This window comes from Myotis myotis, unplaced genomic scaffold (assembly GCF_014108235.1).
Source record: "Myotis myotis isolate mMyoMyo1 unplaced genomic scaffold, mMyoMyo1.p scaffold_m19_p_1, whole genome shotgun sequence".
In the NCBI taxonomy this organism is placed as follows: Eukaryota; Metazoa; Chordata; class Mammalia; order Chiroptera; family Vespertilionidae; genus Myotis; species Myotis myotis.
The window spans coordinates 198,017,676-198,037,332 of NW_023416313.1; the positions used below are offsets into that span (position 1 = coordinate 198,017,676).

The 19,657-nt window shown below is 51.2% G+C and overlaps 1 protein-coding gene across 13 annotated transcripts in view; it reads right to left on the bottom strand.

Annotated features, from left to right (window-relative positions):
* Nucleotides 1–226: 226 nt before the first annotated feature.
* TMEM229B (transmembrane protein 229B) overlaps nucleotides 227–19,657 on the bottom strand; it is a 55,128-nt gene continuing 35,697 nt past the window's right edge. For 7 of the 13 annotated variants that reach the window (XM_036310439.1, XM_036310448.1, XM_036310479.1 and 4 more), the window contains 2 exons: nucleotides 16,503–16,668; nucleotides 11,462–15,075 (listed from right to left, as the gene is read on the bottom strand). In XM_036310439.1, the coding sequence (XP_036166332.1) occupies nucleotides 14,554–15,075; nucleotides 16,503–16,589 (609 nt within the window). In that variant the 5' untranslated portion in view covers nucleotides 16,590–16,668 and the 3' untranslated portion in view covers nucleotides 11,462–14,553. Of the gene's footprint in view, nucleotides 1,290–4,389; nucleotides 4,860–11,461; nucleotides 15,079–15,980; nucleotides 16,460–16,502; nucleotides 16,669–19,657 lie in introns of those variants that run through there. The other 6 variants (XM_036310504.1, XM_036310518.1, XM_036310495.1 and 3 more) reach the window with 4 other exon arrangements.

Consider the following 19,657-nt stretch of genomic DNA (forward strand, 5'->3'; position numbering starts at 1 on the left):
AGAGAGAAACATCGATCAGCTGCCTCCTGCACATCTCCCACTGGGGATATGCCTGCAACCCAGGTACATGCCCTTGACCAGAATCGAACCTGGGACCTTTCAGTCCGCAGGCTGACGCTCTATCCACTGAGCCAAACCGGTTTCGGCACTACCTCCTTTTAAAGTCACTTATAAATCACTTATTTATAATAACTATCACTTGTATATAATAAACATTGCAAAAGAGTTCATTTGTGCATTCGTTTATTCATTCACTCATTCACAAATACTAATTAAGCACTGCTTTGCATAAGGCACAGTTCTCAGCACTGGGATGAGTTAGACACGTTCCCTGCCCTCTGCACCTTACAGTTTGGTAGTGAAGACAGAGAATAAATAGACAAATGCATAACAGCAAAGAAATCAGACTTTGGAAAATGACCAGTTTTCATAACCCCCTTGGCTGCAGACCTCACAGCTTGTCTTGTCCTCTAAGATATCACAACGAGAAGGACGACATTGACCTAAGAAATACAGGAAAGCTCCCTGGGAGAGTCCAGCCAGGGGGCCAGGTGTGAGCCCCTCTGCACTGGCTCCTCAGCACAGGCTGGCCAGCGCGTCTCTGTTGTGGGTACAAATGCCCAGGAGCAACAAGCTGGCTGCACCGGGACGTCTGAGACTCCGGCTGGTGGTGGGTAAGGGCACGGCTGCTCTCCGGTGCCAGGCGTCCTCAGCCGGCCAGGGCGCTGCTGTTGGCTGCTGACCCCTGCGGCCTGACATTTCCCTGCTCAGCGGCCAGGAGTGGGAGCTGAGAGCAGAACTGGTTAGGCTCTTGTGACAGTGAGTCCTGCAGCCCTTGAAACCCGAGAAGATGGGCTGAGGGCAGTGCCTGCCTCTGCTCCCTTAGCGGGGGGTGAACTTCAGGCGTGGGTCCTTGCTGCCCTGAATGAGGGGCTCCTTAGAATGGATTCGGGGGTGGCGGGATCGGGGTGGAAACTGCTCTCGGGATGACAGGTGTGGGGTCGGGTTGGAGAGGTGTCAGCCTCCTCCTAGGGCTCACAGTTGATGTGAGGTTCTCTGCCCTTGATGGACGCACAGTAACACCTGCGGGTTCTCTCCTGGTCCACTCAACAAACGCTTATGATGCCAGACCCACACGGTGCTGGGTGCTGGGGTGAGGTGATGGATGAGATGTGGGCCCCAGGCCCCCTCAGATCATTTGAGCAGTGTGTTGTTCTTTCTGAAGCACCTGTCAGGATTCCAAGTGATCTTCCTTCCATCCTGCGTCCTGTGAGAGCGGCCTGTCATTCCTAGTTGATGGGTGGGCAGGAGGAGGCAAAGCGGGTTAAGTCATTTGCTTCAAGGAAAGTTAAACAGGACCAGCAACCAGGTATTGTCTAGTCCTTTGCCAACTGCCCCCCTCCCACCCACCTACCTCCCCAACAAGGGGATTCAGGAAAGTGGTGTTTTATATTGATTCTTAAATGGGTTTTGAGAGAGAGGGGGAGAGAGAGAGAGAGAGAAAGAAACATTGATGTGGAAGAGAAACATCCACCGGCTGCCTCCTTCGTGCCCCACACTGGGGATCGAGCCCCCAACCCCAGCCTCTGTCCTGCCTGGGTATTGAACCGGCAACCTTCCCATGCACAGGACAACGCCCATAGGTTGACTTTTATGGTTCACCCTGACTGTGAACCAAGTATACGTTGACAAGTTAGGAAGGGCTTCCTGGAACCCCTGACCTTGTTTTCCTTTTGCACCGTGTCATATTTAGCACCTTCCTCCTGAGCATAACAGGCCCTTGGCAGGCAGGGGACGCAGCAGAGACCTATTTAAAGTTCTTGCTTTCACCACTCTGGCCACACCCTTAATGTAACCCAGTTACCTTAACTATTCCCCTGTTGCATCTGCCCGCCCTCTTAGAAAGCCTGGCGGGGTGCACGCCCAGCTTGGTGTGACGTTGAAAGGCCTCTCGGGTGACCCACAAGCTTCCGAAGGGTAAGTGGCACGGCTTATGCTTCTGTGCCTCCTCCAAGCACCAAAGAGCACCCTGTTCCCCACGGAGGCACTCAACAAACCCTAATTGATTCGTTGATTGGGAACAAGGAATATATAGTCAATGTGCCTGGAAATACAATCTCCCAAAGGCTGCCAGCCAGCCGGGAGCTCAAGGGACAGGTGTTTTCGGATCAATGTGCTTGCTCATCCCCAAAGCGGAGTTTAAAGTGCGTGACTGAGCGTTATTTTAGAGAAATGCAAAATTGGAAACATGCAAATGCCCAGCAATAAGGGAGTAGGTAAGCTAACTGGGTTATATTAAGATCTGGAAGACTATAGTTTTTAACAACGACAATACACTACACTGCATTACATTACAATACAATACAGAGAAATATGTACCACCTACCAAAGTGGGAAATGCAGAATATGAAAAGAATGTAGAAATATAGCTATATAGCCCTAACCAGATTGGATCAGTGGATAGAGTGTCGGCCTGCAGATCAAAGGGTCCCAGGTTCAATTCCGATCAAGGGCATGTACCTTAGTTGCAGGTTCCTCCCTGGCCTGGGCCCTGGTCGGGCTTGTGCAGGAGGCAATCAATCGATGTGTTTCTCTCACATTGATGTTTCTCTCTGTCTTTCCTTCTCTCTTCCACTCTCTCTAAAATCAATGGAGAAATATCCTCGGGTGAGGATTAAAAATAAAAAAAGAAAGAAACATATATACACTTATGAAGATGAGAAGAAGCTACTAAACTTCACTATTTAGTACAGCGGTTCTCAACCTGTGGGTCGCGACCCCTTTGGTGGTCGAACAACCCTTTTACAGGGGTCGCCTAAGACCATCCTGCATATCAGATATTTACATTATGACTCATAACAGTAGCAACATTACAGTTATGAAGTAGCAACGAAATAATGTTATGGTTGGGTCACAACATGAGGAACTGTATTTAAAGGGCCAGAAGGTTGAGAACCACTGATCTAGTAGCTTCTTTTTTTCCTAAGTTCATTGAGCAAAGGGAATGGTTGTCACAGAGTCACGTCCATTGCACTGTGTGGTATGATGGGAAGAGTCCCTGAGACAGATGGTCAGGACACCCAGGGATCCTGGTGCTGCCAATCATGGACCATGTGATCTTGACCAGACCATGACCCTGATCGTTGTTTGTTATCTGTCAAGTGGGAATTTTATTATGTGCCCTGCCTGTCTCACAAGGTAAGGATGTAAAGCCACTTAACGTCTTTATTTACCTCACTTAGTATGCTATTCAAAGGTTATATTATAGAAATAATAATGCGTTTGACTATGGGGTGCTGACTCACACCTAGCTCAGTAGTTACAAAATACAGCATATATGCCCTAGCTGGTTTGGCTCAGTGGATTGAGCATCGGCCTTCAGACTGAAGGGTCCCAGGTTTGATTCTGGTCAAAGGCACATGCCTGGGTTGTGGGCTCAATCCCCAGTAGAGGATGTGCAGGAGGCAGCCGATCAATGATTCTCTCTCATCATTGATATTTCTATTTCTCTCTCCCTCTCTCTTCCTCTCTGAAATCAATAAAAATATATTTATTTCAAATAAAAGTATATATACATATATAAAATATACATATGTATAGCATATAAATGTTTTTTTTTCTTAAATCCAAAAATTCTTGCAAAATCCTGTGGGTTTGGAGTAAGAAATAATGGACCTGTACCAAGCACATTAGACATATAATATTTTTTAACTTAACCTTTATAATAATCCTATAGACTAGGTTCTATCATTCACATTTAATAGATGAAAAAACTTGTATGTATAGAGGTTAATTTGTTTTTCTATCCTATATAATAAAAGGCTAATATGCAAATCAACCAAACGGTCAAACGACCAGTTGCTATGATGTGCACTGACCACTAGGGGGCAGACACTCAATGCAGGAGCTTCCCCGTGGTGGTCAGTGCGCTCTCACAGGGAGAGCGCTGCTCAGCCAGAAGCCGGGCTCATGGCTGGTGAGCAGGAGCCTCACCTCCACCACAGCAACGCTAAGGATGTCTGCCTGCCAGCTTAGGCCCGCTCTCCACAGGGAGCGGGCCTAAGACATTAGTCAGACATCCCCCAAGGGCTCCCAGACTGCAAGAGGGCACCAGCTGGCTGAGGGACCCCCCACCCACCCACAGTGCACAAATTTCATGCACTGGGCCTCTAGTTAACAATAAGTGGCCCAAGTCCAGGAATCTTTGCTAGAGCTTTGACTTCTGAGACTTACAAAGGAGAACACATCTCCTAGTGTCTGGCTTTGATTGCATGCTAAGCTGTTGATAAGCATCATCCCATCTGATCTCCACAGCACTGGAAGGTATGGACTATTATTAGCCCCATTTTAGATGAAGAAACTGAGGCTTAGATAAGTAAGGTAACACACCCAAGTGAGTCAGGGACCTTGGATTCAAAGTCAGGTCCAATGAATGACCTTAACGCCGTTTGCATCTTTTATTAGGCAATCAGGAAGTTCCCAGGGGAACGAGCAGTGCAGTGGGCCATATTCTGGAACGACTGAGAAAGGGGATGGTTGTGAACAGTCATAAATGTGGAGCAGTCTGGTTCCTTCCATTTCCTGGACTTGCCCGTCCCGCGCCCCCACTCTCCCTCCTTCTGGACAAGGTCAGCTGTCATCCAGGATGTGAAATGTAAGCCGGGATTGGGTGTCAAGTAATTCGGCAGAGTCACAGGAAGGAAAAACACATGTGAATACCGAGAAGGGCTGCACAAACATGTCCATCGGGAGGAGAGAAAAGCTGTTTTTCAGGAAGCTCAGAGCTGCCACGAAGGCAGAGAGATGAAATATTCCTGCAAAGGTGCCATCTGGTCCTGCTGGTCAGCAGCCCCGAGGTCCTGGGGGAACAGATTGAGGGAAAGTCAGCAAAATAACACCGAACGCCCTTTGGTTTTCACCTCTAAAGGGATCCAAGGAGGGAGCTTGCCCTTTGGTGTTGAAGAGGTGCAGACAAGGTTCTGCCTCCCGCCTTGACCTTGGGCTTTGGTGCAGCAGGAGAGACGGGGCAAGCCTGGGAGGCAGCGGGCACTCGCTCTCCTTGACTGTGTCCCCAGGGAGGCTCGGGAAACTGTGTGCCTCTGAAGGACTCCTGGGGACCCCATGCAGGAGAGCAGTGCCCCTAAATCAGATGTCTCCCGGTTTCAGCAGGAAAGGCCCAGGTTCTGGGAAACCCTTTAATTCCAGCACAGCTGGTTACCCGGCACCGGCAGGATGGTGGGCAGACTCAGCAGGTGAAAATTCCCCCAAGGCAGTTCCCACAAGACTTTTACTAACAGAAATGTCCACTTTCAGATGTGTACTGTGCTCCCCTGGGACCTCATGCCCCCTCTGGTTGCTCCAAACCTTCAACATAGTTCCTTTTACATTCAGCCTTGGAGGCGGGGAGGCTAGAAAGTGCTCCCAGGAAATAAACCAAACTGACTCAATTTGCACTAAATCTACAGAGCTAAATCCCAGAGGGGCTCGGTGTCTTGTCAAAAGTCAGACAGAAAGTAAGTGGCAGAGGCAGGGTTCGAATGAAAGTCTGTCTGATTCAATACCTGTGCTGTTGCCCCCTCCTCTGCCCTGCCCTGGGATGTCCTAATTCGGCTGGGAGTCCACGGGTCTGTGAGTGGGATGAGGGCTTGAGTTTCCAGATAGATTCAGGGGCACCTCTGCAGGTCCAGCTTACAAAGATTAGAGTGTACACAGTGCAATGCGTGTGTGTGTGTGTGTGTGTGTGTGTGTGTGAGAGAGAGAGAGAGAGAGAGAGAGAGAGAGAGAGAGAGACTTTCTGTAGGACCCAGCCTGGTGCAAGCTGCCCTGGAGGGCAGGAGTGCTTATGTAACAGAAAGAGAGAAAGGTTTGCAGAAACCAAACAGATCCAAGTTTTAGTTATGCTGACCCCAATCCATGACCCAGCCCCTAGGAGGACAGGACAGATGCCAGGGGCACAAGGGACCCCAGGCTCTGCCTACCAACTCCCCCTGCCTGCCCCTGCCCCTCAGAAGGGGTTCCCTGGAAGGGGCTGGCCTAGGCCCCCCAGTTCTCCTTTTGGAAATCTCTCATACCCATCTATCCACCCAGTCCCCTCCCCAACCCCAGGCCTACAGAGCCCTACACACTCTGACCCCTGCCCGCCTCTCCCACCCACATGCTGCATTCCTCACCTCCTTTCTCACCAAGCTCCAGCCATACCAACCTTTTATCTATTCCTCAAACTACCCAAACTCCATCCATCTTTGGGCTTTTGCCCTAGCAATCCCTTCTACATGGAATAGTCTTTCCCCATCTTCACATGGCCGATCCTCCTCATTTCCAGGATTCAGCCCAACTATCCTCTCTTGCCAAAGACCTTTAAAAATAAATAAATAAAACTGCATTTCTCAGGTTCCCTTTCAGCTAGACCAGCGGTTCTCAACCTTCCTAATGCCGAGACCCTTGAATACAGTTCCTCATGCTGTGGTGACCCCCAACCATAAAATTATTTTCGTTGCTACTTCATAACTGTAATTTTGCTACTGTTATTAATCATAATGTAAATATCTGATATGCAGGATATATTTAGGTGACCCCTGTGAAAGGGTCGTTTGACCCCCAAAGGGGTCACGACCCACAGGTTGAGAACCACTGAGCTAGACACTGAGTGTGATTTTTTTAATATATATATATATATATATATATATATATATGTTTTTATTGATTTCAAAGAGGAAGGGAGAAGGAAAGAGAGACAGAAACATCAATGATGAGAGAGAATTTGGGTGCCTCCTACACGCCCACACTGGGGATCAAGCCCGCAACCCAGGCAGGTACCCTGACTGGATATCGAACCGTGACCTCCTGGTTCATAGGCTGATGCTCAACCACTGAGCCAAAGACCTTTTAAGGGCTACCCAGTCTAATGAGCTCCCTGTTCACTTACATATCACTCTGCTCTAAGGCAATACAGCCTGTTATTTTCTGTTTGTTTATCAACTGTCTCTCCCTGCCTGGCTCCCCGTGTACTCCATCACTCACCCCTGGCTGCTTCTGCAGACCCACGGGCGCCCTGCTCTCTCTGGGTTCCCCGCCTTTGTGTGTGTTGTCTTTTCTACCTGGAGGTCTGCTCTTCACCTCTCCTCCCACTTCCCCCGTCCCCTGGCTATACCAGACATAGAAATATTTCCTGACCCTCTAAATCAAGTTAATTCTTCTTTCTCTAACTCATCTCATCACAGTTCTTGGCACCCTGTAATTCAGGGGAAGGGAGGGCAGAGACTGGGTCTGCCTTGTTCACTGTAGTCCCACAAGCCTAGCACAGGTCCTGGTGCATGGCAGGTGCACGGGCAAATGAACGTCTGCTGCATCGACTGCACTGGAGGAACTTAGCTCCTGCTGCTAGCGGGCTGTCACATGGAGAGTTTCCAGGGAGACAGCTCCCATCCTGAGTTTGCTGAACTAAATCGAGAGCTGGGGCCAGGGAGAGCTCGAAGTAAACAGACAACCAGTGCTGCTGGCTGTGAGCGAGCTCCTCGGTCTCTAGTTGGGCTGAGAGGAGGAGTCAGAGTGTTCCAGGGACAGGAACACAGGGGCTGCTGGCCCAGCGGCAGTGAGCAGGGAGCTGGTGGGAAAACAAGTCATTTTCCCTGGATCGCGTGGGACTGAGGGGGAGGCGAGACATGAGGCCAAGCCGCAAAGGGCTGTGTAAGCCTCGCTAAGGTGGTGAGCTTGATCCTAAAGGTAATGGGAAATCATTAAAGCATCTGGAGGAGGGGGTGAAATGGTCAGATATATATCTAAACAGAAAAATCACAGCAGCCACAGGAGGCATCTTGGAATGGAAAGCTCCATCCTCAACCTAAGGCCTTGAGTTCTCTCTCGAGTCACTCCACACGATACTTGCAGCTCTCACTCTTAATGAATTCCTAAATGGGTGCAGGACGCAAGGGCTTCTGCAGAAATCACCCCCCTTAACCCCCATGGAGGGTTGAATGGTGGCCCCTCAAAAGATATGTCCACCATAAAATCCCTGGAAAATACTTTATTTGGAAAAAAGGTCTTTGCAGGTGTAATTAAATTAAGGATCTTGAGATGAGATCATCCTGGATTATGTAGGTGAGCCTTAAATCCAATGATAATGGATTGGATTAGGAAGAGGCAGAAGAGAAGACAGAGACAGAAGAGGAGGAGGCCATGTGGCCATGGAGGCAGAACTTGGAGCGATGCTGCCACAAGCCTAGGAAACCAGGAAGTGTCCCAGCCACCAGATGCTGGAAGAGGCAAAGACCGATTCTCCCTGGTGCCTCCAGAGCCTCCCGCTGACACCTTGGTTTCAGACTTCTGACTTCCAGAACTGAGAGAGAACACGTTCCTGTGGTTTTCAGCCACCCCATTTGTGGTACTTCATTATAGTAGCCCTAGAAAACTAATACAGCCCTACATTCAAACAAAGACACTTCATTCTCAGGAACCTTCCTCATGGGTGGGCCTTTATAAACCAGAGAACTTCCTTTCTGTTTGGAAGGTGTGATTGTAACAGAGGCAAGGAGCCAGACCAGACTACCGGCGGACCCTTCTTCTCTGCACTGCTTGGCACTCCAAGGGCAGCTTTTCCCACACCAAGAAATGGTATCACCAGAGTGAAGCTATGGACAAGTCCGTGGGGCTGGGTCTTTGGCCAAGGTCCAAAGACTCTAAGAGTGAAGCCGGGGTGCTGGCAGGGCTCTGCAGAGACGAGTGGTTTGGAAAGAGAAAGGAGGACAGTGAGTTGCTCAACAGTGGTGAGCAAAGATATGGAAGGGAGGTTGTTCAAACAGGATTCCTAGCTTCAGGTGCCAAAGGAGGCTTGGTGCTCTGGAACATTCTGCCTAGCCTTTACGGTAAGCTTACTGAGGTTGACCCTTGATAGGACTTCATTGATCAAGAGTTCCTTAGGGTACCCACTAGGTGTTGGCTGTGCTTTGCACTATACCTGTTTAGGCACCTCCTAGGGTAGAGTCAAAGTCTGCATTTCCAGACAGTGAGAAGCCAGTCTACCTCTGAAAACATTGGTACTTGACCTTCAGGTCTATGGTGTCTCTTACCTGGGGAACCCTTACCTATCCCTATAGACCAGTCCGTTTCCTCTGTTGGAGGTTTCTCCTTCGGGGGACTATTAACACTGTAGTGATGCAACGTCTTTCTCCCTGACTAGCAGTACACACCCAGTAACTAGCCTGGTCCCTGGCTCACTGTGGTGTCCAATAAGAAGTTGAAGAACTAACCAGGTCAATTCTCAGATCCATCAGAAAGCTTTCAGAAGGAGAAAGGTTTCATTTGGTACTTTCAAACCCTGTGAGAATACCTACAGTAAGGGGCCCAGCCTTAACCTCAAGTAATAGAAATAGGATCAAAGGGGACAAGCCCAGGGAGAAGTTTCAACACTAAGCCCAGGGTTTCAAGAGGCCAAAATTTCACAACCCTCCCTCCACAGAGATGGAGCCTGTGGCAATTGTTTAAAGTCCTGGCTAAGATGGCCTCCTGTACCTTCTTCCTTATAACCCCAACTCTCTCCCTCTCAAACATTAATTTTCCTCTGCGAAAAGCATTTGGTCTCTAACGACATCCATAATCTCATCAAAGCACAGCAGAGCACCCTGACTCATCACAAATCCTCCCAGAAGTGTCTGCTGCTTACGCTGAAACAGAGTGGCGTGGTAAATCAGGGTTGCAGACTGGTTACCACCAGACCTCCTCTGTGACACAGGGAACCAACAGTGCCCACCTCTGATGAGAGACAATGTGCAAATGCCTTTGACCACTCATTGCAGAGCCTGGCGACTGCGGCAGCACGAGGCATCATGGTAGGAAGCGCAGCTGTTGTTAAAACTAAGCCCGGCTCCCTCTAACCTGCAGTACAATGAGTTGGTCACTTTTGCTGGACCGGTTTCCCTCCCCACAAAACAGCCGTCCCTGGGTTGCACCCTTCTGAGATAGGCACCCCCAGCAGGCAAGGCAAGGTTGTGGTCATTCATTCACTGTTATTAATTAGGCATCAGGCCTTTGCAAAGCTTGGGCAGATTTCATAAGATGCAGCCAAGGGCCTTGACCTTAGCTTTCCTAGAGAACTTCCCTCAATATAGTGTCAGAAGGTGTCCCTGGATTGGGTGAAGGGAGTGTGGAAGGAAAGTATCAAGAAAGGAAGGCACCAGCTGAGTAGAAGACAGAAGGAGGGTCTTGAGCCCAGCCGGTGTGGTTCAGTGGTTGAGTGTCAATCCAGGAACCAGAAGTTAATGGTTCGATTCCTGGTCAGGGCACATGCCTGGGTTGTGGGCTTGGTCTCCAGTGAGGGGCGTGCAGGAGGCAGCCGATTGATGATTCTCTCTCATTATTGAGGTTTCTATCTCTCTCCCTCTCTCTTCCTCTCTGAAATCAATAAAAAAAAAAAAATTTTGTTAAAGAAGGGTTTTGAGTGCCCTCAGCCTTCTTGTTCTGAGCCCCACCACATGCCTCTTCTCTGAAGTTCCATACGTGGACCATTTCATTATATTTGCCAGTTTCTTTCTATAGAAACCTGCTCTAAGGAATGGCCTTATATGTTTATTTACACTAACATGTAAAGGACTGTGGGGGCTTTATACTTGCTCATTTTTATAAGGGGGGAAGCTTTCAGTCAAAGAAATAAATAGCTTCAGGTGAGTGGGGGAGACCGAGAGCCGTCCCGGTGATTCAGAAAGCACACTACACTGCCTGCTCCATCCAGACAGCCAGCCAGGGTGCTACAGCCTAGCTGCGGCAGGGGTCGGGGCTGGAATGGGAGGGGTCAAGCCATGGGTATTTAGTTGAACTGACTGAGCAAATCTGAACCCTCCACCCTCTTCCTGGAAGTAGGAAAGTGGCCAGGAGAATCCTGGGAGGAAGGGACAAAGGCCGCTAGATTGAGCAGAGGTACATGAAGGAGGGAGGGACCGCTCCCTGCAAAGGCACGTCTCTGGGAAGGCAGCACTGCCAGGAGAGTTCTGTGTCTTCAAAGTGTGACTGTTAGACAATGGAAAGTAGGGAGGCTAGCTTCCGGCTCTCTGAGGCATCCTCAGCCTCCTCCCTGTGCCTTCCCACCCCCTGAGACATCCCAGGTCATGGCTGGCATGTTCGAGAGCTCATCTCATGGGCAGATACAGCCAACCTGCAGCCACCCTGGATACACCCGGTTCTCCCCATCTGCCCTGTATCCTGGGACCAACGTAAGGCCTGGACCAGATTATGCTCCTGGTGGGCAATCAGGGGTTGGGTGGAGAATTCAGGTTTCCAGAGAGGGTCAGAGCAAAGACAGAGAAAAGGACTGGCTGGTAGTGTCACCTGCCCTCCCCCCAGGGCGGCCCCACCCAGCAGCCCTCCGGGTTCAGGATAGGGTGGGCCCGGGTGTGAAGGGGCTGGTTCCTGGCAGCCCTGGGGAAGGAGCTCCAAAATAGAAGACGACAGACATGGGTCAGAGCCAGTCCTGGAACACAAACACCAGTATATTTTATGTGCACGGATGTGAAAAGAAAGACAGAGAGACGAACGGAGACAGAGCAGGCAGTGGGCGCACAAACCAGTCGTGTGTCCTGCTGAGGAGCTGCCGCAGTTGGGAGACAGTCCCGCCTGCCTCAGAGACAGGACCTGCAGCTCCTCCGGGTCTGGATGGCCTCAGGGGCCAGGTGAGCTCTCTGCCTTACCGTAGCTCCTCCAGCGCAGGGTCCCTGCATCCCCTGCAAAGACGTCTGCACAGCCCAGAGCTCCATAGATACAGGTTCTCACGAACTGACCCACTCAGCGGCTGCCTCTCCGGGAGACCCAAGCAGAGGGCAAGGGACCAGGACAGAAGGACTCATGGCCACTCCCTCGGTATTATTGCTGAGAATAAGCATAGGCCATTGCGATGCCATTATGACTCACTGGCATCCGCGGGAACAGGGCACGAGGGACAGGTCACCTAGCAGACACGGAAGCGGTCCAACCATGCGGGGCAGCACATGGCGATCTGTAACTCAGAGATGCTGCGATGTCCAGCAGAGAGGCCCAGGACACCAGCGGTTCATGCACAGCAAGCCGACTCTCTCTGCCAGCACCCCCACTGCTCGGCAGGGCTGGGCTTCCTCTAAACCTTGAGGCCCTGGGCACTAAGGAACTGGGGCCCTGAAGATACCAAATAAAGGAGGAGTTGAGGTCTGGGCTCTGACTGAGCCTGCCCATCCTGTGGCCAAGCCCTGGCTCGTTGCCTCCCTTTGCAGGGGGCGTCATGAAGCAGAAACACAATGCTCTGCACGTTGCCAGGGAGGCAGGCTTGCTCCAGGACCTCCTGCACAGGGAAAAGCTGGTGCCAAGGCATGTCCACAGGGCAACACCTGGAAAGGCCAGATCCAGTGGGCCATCCAAGGGCTTGGCAGGCCAAGAACTGTGGAGGCCTTACGCTGGGAGACATCAACAAGCTGACCACCAGATGCCATCGTGGAAGGGGAGAGCGAAGGTGGGTGGTAGGGTCTAGGAGCCCACATGGGGGCCTGCGGGGGTGTTGGGGTCCAAGAGACTGAAATAGCATGGAGTTGGAGGGGAGGACCAAGGAAAGGATCCCCGAGGGAACAGGGAAGCCAGGCAATGTTCTTCCTCTGGAATCCCCTGCAGCTGTAGACGGAGCACCATCTACCCGCCCTGGCAGCCTGAAGCCCCTAAGAGCCCCGAAGCCCTAGAATTGGGGCCACAGGTAAACCAAAGCCAGGGCTGGCCCCAGCAGAATGTAGTTCATGCCTGGATGTGACGAGCCTACCCAGGACACAGAGGCTGGAAAACGCCCTTCATCCCGTCCTGGACAAGGTCAAGTGCAGAGAGCAACCCTGCCAGAGTCTCCCCGCCCTTCTCCCAATCCTGGACACCACTCCTGCCCACACCCGCCCACGTGCCCTGACCCGGTGCTGTCTGCATGATCTGGGTGGAGCAACACAGCAAGGAAGAGGAGATTCTCTCCACAGGTGGCATGATCACTTTTTAATGTTCTATAAAAAGGGAAAGGCTAATTTCTACCTAAGAGTTCTAGTGTGGTCAAGTAGAGACCACGTACCATGGGAAAGGCTGTGTTCTGATGGACCCTCCCCTTGGCAAGTGGGGGCAGAGCCGGAAGTGGGCTGGAGGGAGGTTTTCACCTGTCCACTGCCAGCAACGGACCTGTCATGGACACCCAGGATGACAATGCCCATGAGCGTGGCAGGGTTAATACTGTTTGAGGAACAAGCTCGAAGTGCTTGGGGAGGGTGGGGAGGGTAGGGAGGGGGGGCCCTGAGGAGGTTTTGCTGCAGGGATGGGGCTATGGCAGATCCAGAACTGATCCCTTCCCACCAAGGATGGGAGGGTCTCCCTCACTCCTTCTTCATGATCTGCATGTAACACTGGATCCTGCTCCCCCATCCCCTAGAATGCTAGACTGCCCCTGACTGGACTGAAAATGAACCGTCAGGCGTGCCTTTACCGCCCTCCCCACGGCACCCCCACACACACACTGATCTGTCTCTGGGTCCCCACTGTGGATCTGTGGGGCCCATCTTGGCCCGACTGTGTGTTGTGGGTGTCATTCACTGTTAACTGGGCCACGAAGGGCATGGATGGAGAAGAGCACCAGGGCACTGCCACAGCCCACCGGATTGGGGTAACAGTGGCGGAAAGGCTGCGGAGGGCCGGTGGGGTGTCTCAGGGTTCTATCTCTGGCAGCTGCTGTGTTGGCCGGGGAGTGGGAGTTGGGGGTTGGTGGGTGATTGACATGGATAAAGGGCTGATAGTGGTAAAGGCCTTAAAAAATAAGCGAGAAAGGGGGGAAACGCCACCAAAAGCACAGGGACTGAAACCTCCAAAAGCCCAAGGTTGGTGGGAATCCAGCACCAGGGGGCCCCCAGGAGGCCAAGAGAGCAGCGTGGGGCCCTGGGGGAAGGGAGAGGAGCCAAGGGAAGGCCTCCCAGCCCTGCAGACTAGCACGGCTCCAAGCAGCTTCCTGGCTGCCCAGTCTCTCAGCAGGCCCCCGGGGAGGTATTGGTTGCAAGCAAGCACCTGAATATTGCCTAATGGAACCAGCCAAAGCCCAACTAAACCAGGTGAGAAGGAACCAGGTGGCCGAGGCAGCAGCCCTAAGCCTCCTCAGACCTGCCTCTCGCCTTTTGCCCATTTCTCAGAGTCCCTTAGCCAGGGCAGGGCCTGCTGCTTCCAAAGTCACCCACACAGTCTAGTCCCTGTGAAGCTTCTGAGCTGGAGTGAGATCCACGGACCAACCCCCAAGTCCCTTTGCTGCCTCGATAGCCCGCCCCCAACACCAGCCCACAGTGGAGGGCTGGAGGCTGTGTGCACCCCACAGGGCTGAGGCTGGGCTGGGGTTGTATGCGCCCTATAGGGCTGAGGCCGGGCTGGGGCTGTGTGCACCCCGCAGGGCTGAGGCTGGGGCTGTGTGCACCCCGCAGGGCTGAGGCTGGGGTGAGGCAGGGCTTGTGCTGTACAGAAGGGGCAACTCCACCAGCTTCGCACTTTTCTCCACAGGGTCCATGAGAGACCCCAGCCCTTCCCCCACGAGTCCCCCACTCAGTCAGTTTTGATGTGGCCGTTGGCCAGGGCGAGGGGGCCTCCGGGCTCCCCCGGCTCAGCGTCCTTGTCGAAGCGCAGGCGGAGGGTGTTCCGGATGATGAACTGCTCCATGATGAGGGCCCCGCAGAACCAGGGCACGGCGTACTCCAGGGTGATGAGGCCCATGAAGTCAAAGTCGAACTGGGAGTAGTCCCAGGGGCAGGCGTTGAACTGGCGCAGGATGAAGCCGGTGGTGAACTCCCACAGGTAGGTCCAGAGCGTGTAGATGAGGCAGCGCACCAGCAGGGGGCAGCGGGCCCGCAGGCGCAGGTACATACGCTCCACGATCAGGATGGAGGTGCCGTAGATGAAGAGCGCCCACACGCTCGTGACCCCGGGGAACTTCCAGTTAAAGTTCACCACGAACTCCCAGGCCGCCGTGAACATCACCTCGCAGAAGTAGCCATGGATGGCGTACAGGTACCAGCGGGACAGCGCCGTCAGGGGCTCCACGGAAGCCATGGCGCCCACGGGAGCCAGCTGCTGGGACACAGAGGAGACAGGTGAGAGGGGGAAGGCGGGAGGGAGGCAGGGAGGGCTGAGCAGCTCCTGCTGCCTTCCCACCATCCAGTCCAGGTCTCTGATGCAACCAAGGCCGAGTGGATGTCAAACCTGCCTCTGCCTTTCTCTTTGGTAAACAACCATGATCTCGACCTTATTCCATGGTCATTACTTTACCCATATTCCTGAGCCGTGGGCATGAGAAATGAAGAAAGCAAACTACCCCACTGGCTTCCTCTGAGTAACTACTCAAATGCTTCTTGGAGGAAGGTGTCTGCTACCCTTCCTAGACTAGCTTTTTTGGATGTGGTCAGTGAGAGAGTCAGCTGGCCTGGCCCATCAATCACCCCCATTCCCAGGCTACTCGCTGGTTTCTCACCAGGCCCCCCTGGGGTCCCCATCTCTTCCCTCACTTTTCCTCATGTTTCTGAGATCTTTCTAAGCAAGCCATCATATTCGTCTTTCATGCATGTGTGCTAACGTGTATATAACATTTACCATTTTAGTAATTTTTAAGGGTACAATTAAGTACACTGTTGTGCAACCACCACTGCCATCTTTCTCCAGAACCTTCTCATCATCCCCAACTGAAACTCCATATTCATTAAACACGAATTCTCATTCCCTCCCCAGCCCATGGCAACCACCAGTCCACTCTCTGTCTCTATAAATTAGACTACTCTAGGCACCTCATTTAAATGGAATCATGTAATATCTGTCCTTTCGTGTCTGACTTATTTCACTTAGCAGAGTGTCTTCAAGGTTTATCCATTATGATAGCATGTGTCAGAATTTCTCTCCCTTTTTAAGGCTGCATTGTGGTCCATCTATCTAGATATACCACATTTTGTTTATTCATTTATCCATTAACGGGCTGCTCCTACCTTTTGGCTATTGTGAATAATGCTGCTCGAGTCCCTGCTTCCAGCTCTTTTGGGGATATACTCAGAAGTGGAATGGCTGACCACCTGGTAATTCTATTTTTATTTTTTTGAAGATGGCCTTGCTGTTTTCCATAGTGGCTGTACCGTTTTTACATTCTCACCAGCCACGCACAAGGGTTCCAGTTTCTCTACATCCTTGCCAGCACTTGTTATTTCTGGTTTTCTGAGGATGGCCATCCTAATGGGTAAGAAGTGGTAGCTCTTTGTGGTCCATTTGTCCTTAACTGCTCCCTTACGCAGGGTTTTGGTGTTTAGTCTCGATAGTGAAAGGAAACCAGTGAGCTGACAGAGGAGAGAACCTCCCCTCCACTTCTCTTCCCCTCCCCCTCCTTTCCGTAAGGCCCAGTCCTCAAGGCCCAGCCCTCAAGGCCCAGCCCTCAGGCCTCTCTGCTTTCTCCTCACCCTTGCCCAGCAGCTGTCCAGACCACTCACTGGCCCTTTATCAAATGCCACCCTATTTACTATTTTAGGCACAGGCCCTTTTGATCCAAGTAGGCTGTGCACTCCATGAGGGCAGCAAATGTTTCCGGTCTTCTCTTCTGCAGCCATGGCACAGGCCTCTCCCAAACAGGCATTCTCTAAATGACACGTGTTGTTTATGGGGATGGTGGGATGGGGGAGTCCAGGGCTGCATCGAGAACAGGAATACAGAGTATGAGATCATGAATCCCAGCAGGGCCAGCTGCCAGTGGACACCAGGCTTGGCATCGCTGTCAATCCCCTCTCCAAGGTGGGAGAAGGGTCAGAGGTTAACAAGATGATATCTGCAGGCTGCCCACCTGTCTAGGAACTCCAGTCTCATCTTTCAGCAGCCTAGTCACAAAATACACACCTTTATGCATTGCTTTATGGTCTTCCAAGCACTTTCATTCACATTGTGTCATTGGTTTTTACACAATTAAGATTAATGTGGCCCTACACGGTTTGGCTCAGTGGATAGAGCCATGGACTGACGGGTCTCGGGTTGGATTCTGGTCAAAGGCACATACCTTGGTTGCAGGCTTGATCCCTGGCCCTGGCTGGGGCAGATGCAGGAGGCAACCAATGGATGTTTCTGTCTCTCTCTGTCGCTTCCACTCTCTAAAAATCAATGGGGAAAAAATATCCTCGGGTGAGGATTATCAACAACCAAAGAAGATTCATGTGAAGGGCAGGCAGTTTTACTCCCACTTTTTTTTTTTTTTTTTTAATCCTCACTGGAGGATACATGCTTTTCGTTGATTTTAGAGATAGGGAGATAGGGAGAGAGGGAGAGAGGGAGAGAGAGAGAAACGTTGATGTGAGAGAGAAACATCAATCAGTTGCCTCCTGTACGCACCTGGACCAGGGCTAGAACCCACAACCTGGGTATGTGCCCTGACCAGGAATGGAACCCACCACCTTTTGGTGTACAGGATGACGCTCCAACCATCTGAGCCACACCAGCCAGGGCTTTACTCCTGTTTTTTAAGAGAGATAGTTAGGGCTCAGAGAGAAGTCATTTGCCCATATCCCAGGGCCAGTGAATGCAAGAGCTGTGATTGGAATCTGTATCTCTTGACTTTAAAACTCACTCCACTACAAACTACTCTCCATCTCTCAGACATGAGTGCCTAGTGTCACTCCCTGTTCAAAAACATTAAATGGCTGCTTATTTCCTAATGAAAGCCTACACCAAGCATGTCAAACACACAGCCCACGGGCTGCACGCGGCCCACACAAATATTTTTGTGGCCCAGCCCATACAGTGGTATGCACGAAACATTTTAATAACAATTTCATAACTTAATTTTTACAATATCCTGTTATATATAATCCTATATAATAAAGAGGGAATATGCTAATTGACCCTCACGCTGCCACAAAGATGTCGGCGCCCACAGCCAATAAGGAGAGAATATGCTAATTGACTGTCACACCCTCAAAGATGGTGGCACCCACAGCCAATAAGGAGGGAATATGCTAATTGACTGCTATGCCCTCAAAGATGGCAGCGCCCAGTCCCCTCAGCCCCACTGGGGCGGCAGTTGTGAGGCAAGGCTGGGCCTGCCCCCAAGTGGGCCTGGCCACTCCGCACGCCTGCCTCTGGAGTCCCCCAGTCCCCTCAGCCCCCCAGCCTCCCAGGGCCAGCCTGAGGCACAGGCAAGCCTCGATGTTGGCTGCCCAGCTGCCCAGGGCTGCCCAGGGCACAGGTAACCAGGGCCGCCCGAGGCTTGTGCTGCTGGCAGTGGCAGCAGCAGAGGTGTAATGGGGGTGTCGCCTTCCCCTGATTTCCGGGTCTCCTCCCACCCCTGAGGGCTCCTGGACTGTGAGAGGGGGCAGGCCAGGCTGAGGGACGCCCCCTCCAATGCATGAATTTTCATGCACTGGGCCTCTAGTTATTAATAATGAACTACAACATTTGCTAATGACTGATTACTATAATCGTGTTGCATTCATTTCCCTTTATGTGCCTTACACGCAGGTGCACTATTTCTCTCCACTAACACTAGCAGCAAATATTTTAGCAGCTGATTGCCACGTCATTAGTCTTGTACTGACTTGTTTGGTGTGCGCAACAGGAAATATTTCACTTTCGGAGAACAAGAAAAATAGGTTTATTTGTGTTACGCTTATTAATTTGTGCAGTTATTCAGTGTCTGGTAAGTTAATGTTCAAGAAAAAATATTAATTTTTCTTAAAATGTTCTATTATTTTATATTAATGATCACTCATTTATTCCAGCCCTTTGTATTCAGCATGTCTTATCAAAATAAACCTACATTTCTATGAAAATTGAAGCTTTTGCTTTTTTGCAGCCCACATATACTTAAACCTTGTTTAGTTGGCCCGTGTTAGCCTTTGAATTTGACATGCTTACCCTACACCATCCTTGGCCTGGCATTCAAGGCTCTCCATGATCTCACTTTAATCTACTTCTTCAGCCTTACTCTCAGAGTCCAGCTCTCTCTGTTTTACCTCCATGCCTCCTCAAATCCTGTCCATTGTGCTGGTGTGCCTTTCTCCTCTCACCTGCACAAGCACAAACCCAGCTTACAGGTTACCTTTAGAACAAAATCTTTTTCATCCTCCCAGACACAAGTCCTCTCTTCTTCCTCTGAATATCCACAACACTTAATTCTGTCTCTCTTTGGTACATCTGGTTTTCAGTTTGTTTTTAATATGTTTTTATTTATTTTAGAGAGAGAGAAAGGGAGAGGGATAGATAGAAACATCACCGATCGGCTGCCTCCTGCACGCCCCCTACTGGGGATTGAGCCCACAACCCAGGCATGTGCCCTGAGCGGGAATCGAATGGGGGACCTCTTGGTTCATGGGTCCATGTTCAACCACTGACCCACACTGGCCGAGCTGATTTTTTGTTTTATCATGTTGATAACTTGCAGTCCCGAGCCAGACATCTTTCCTGTGTATTGCACCTACATATCCCACTCGTCCCTGGATACGTCATCCACTTAAATGTCCCATAGGCACCTCCAGTTCCTTTCCTAAACCAAACTCATTATCTTTTCCCCAAAACCTGTTATCCTCCTAAGACCCATCCTGATTACTGGTACCACCATGCACCCAGTTAGCAGCCGGAAGCCTTGGCGTCATTCTAGCTCCTTTGCCACATCCCCACTCTCACATGAGCTCCC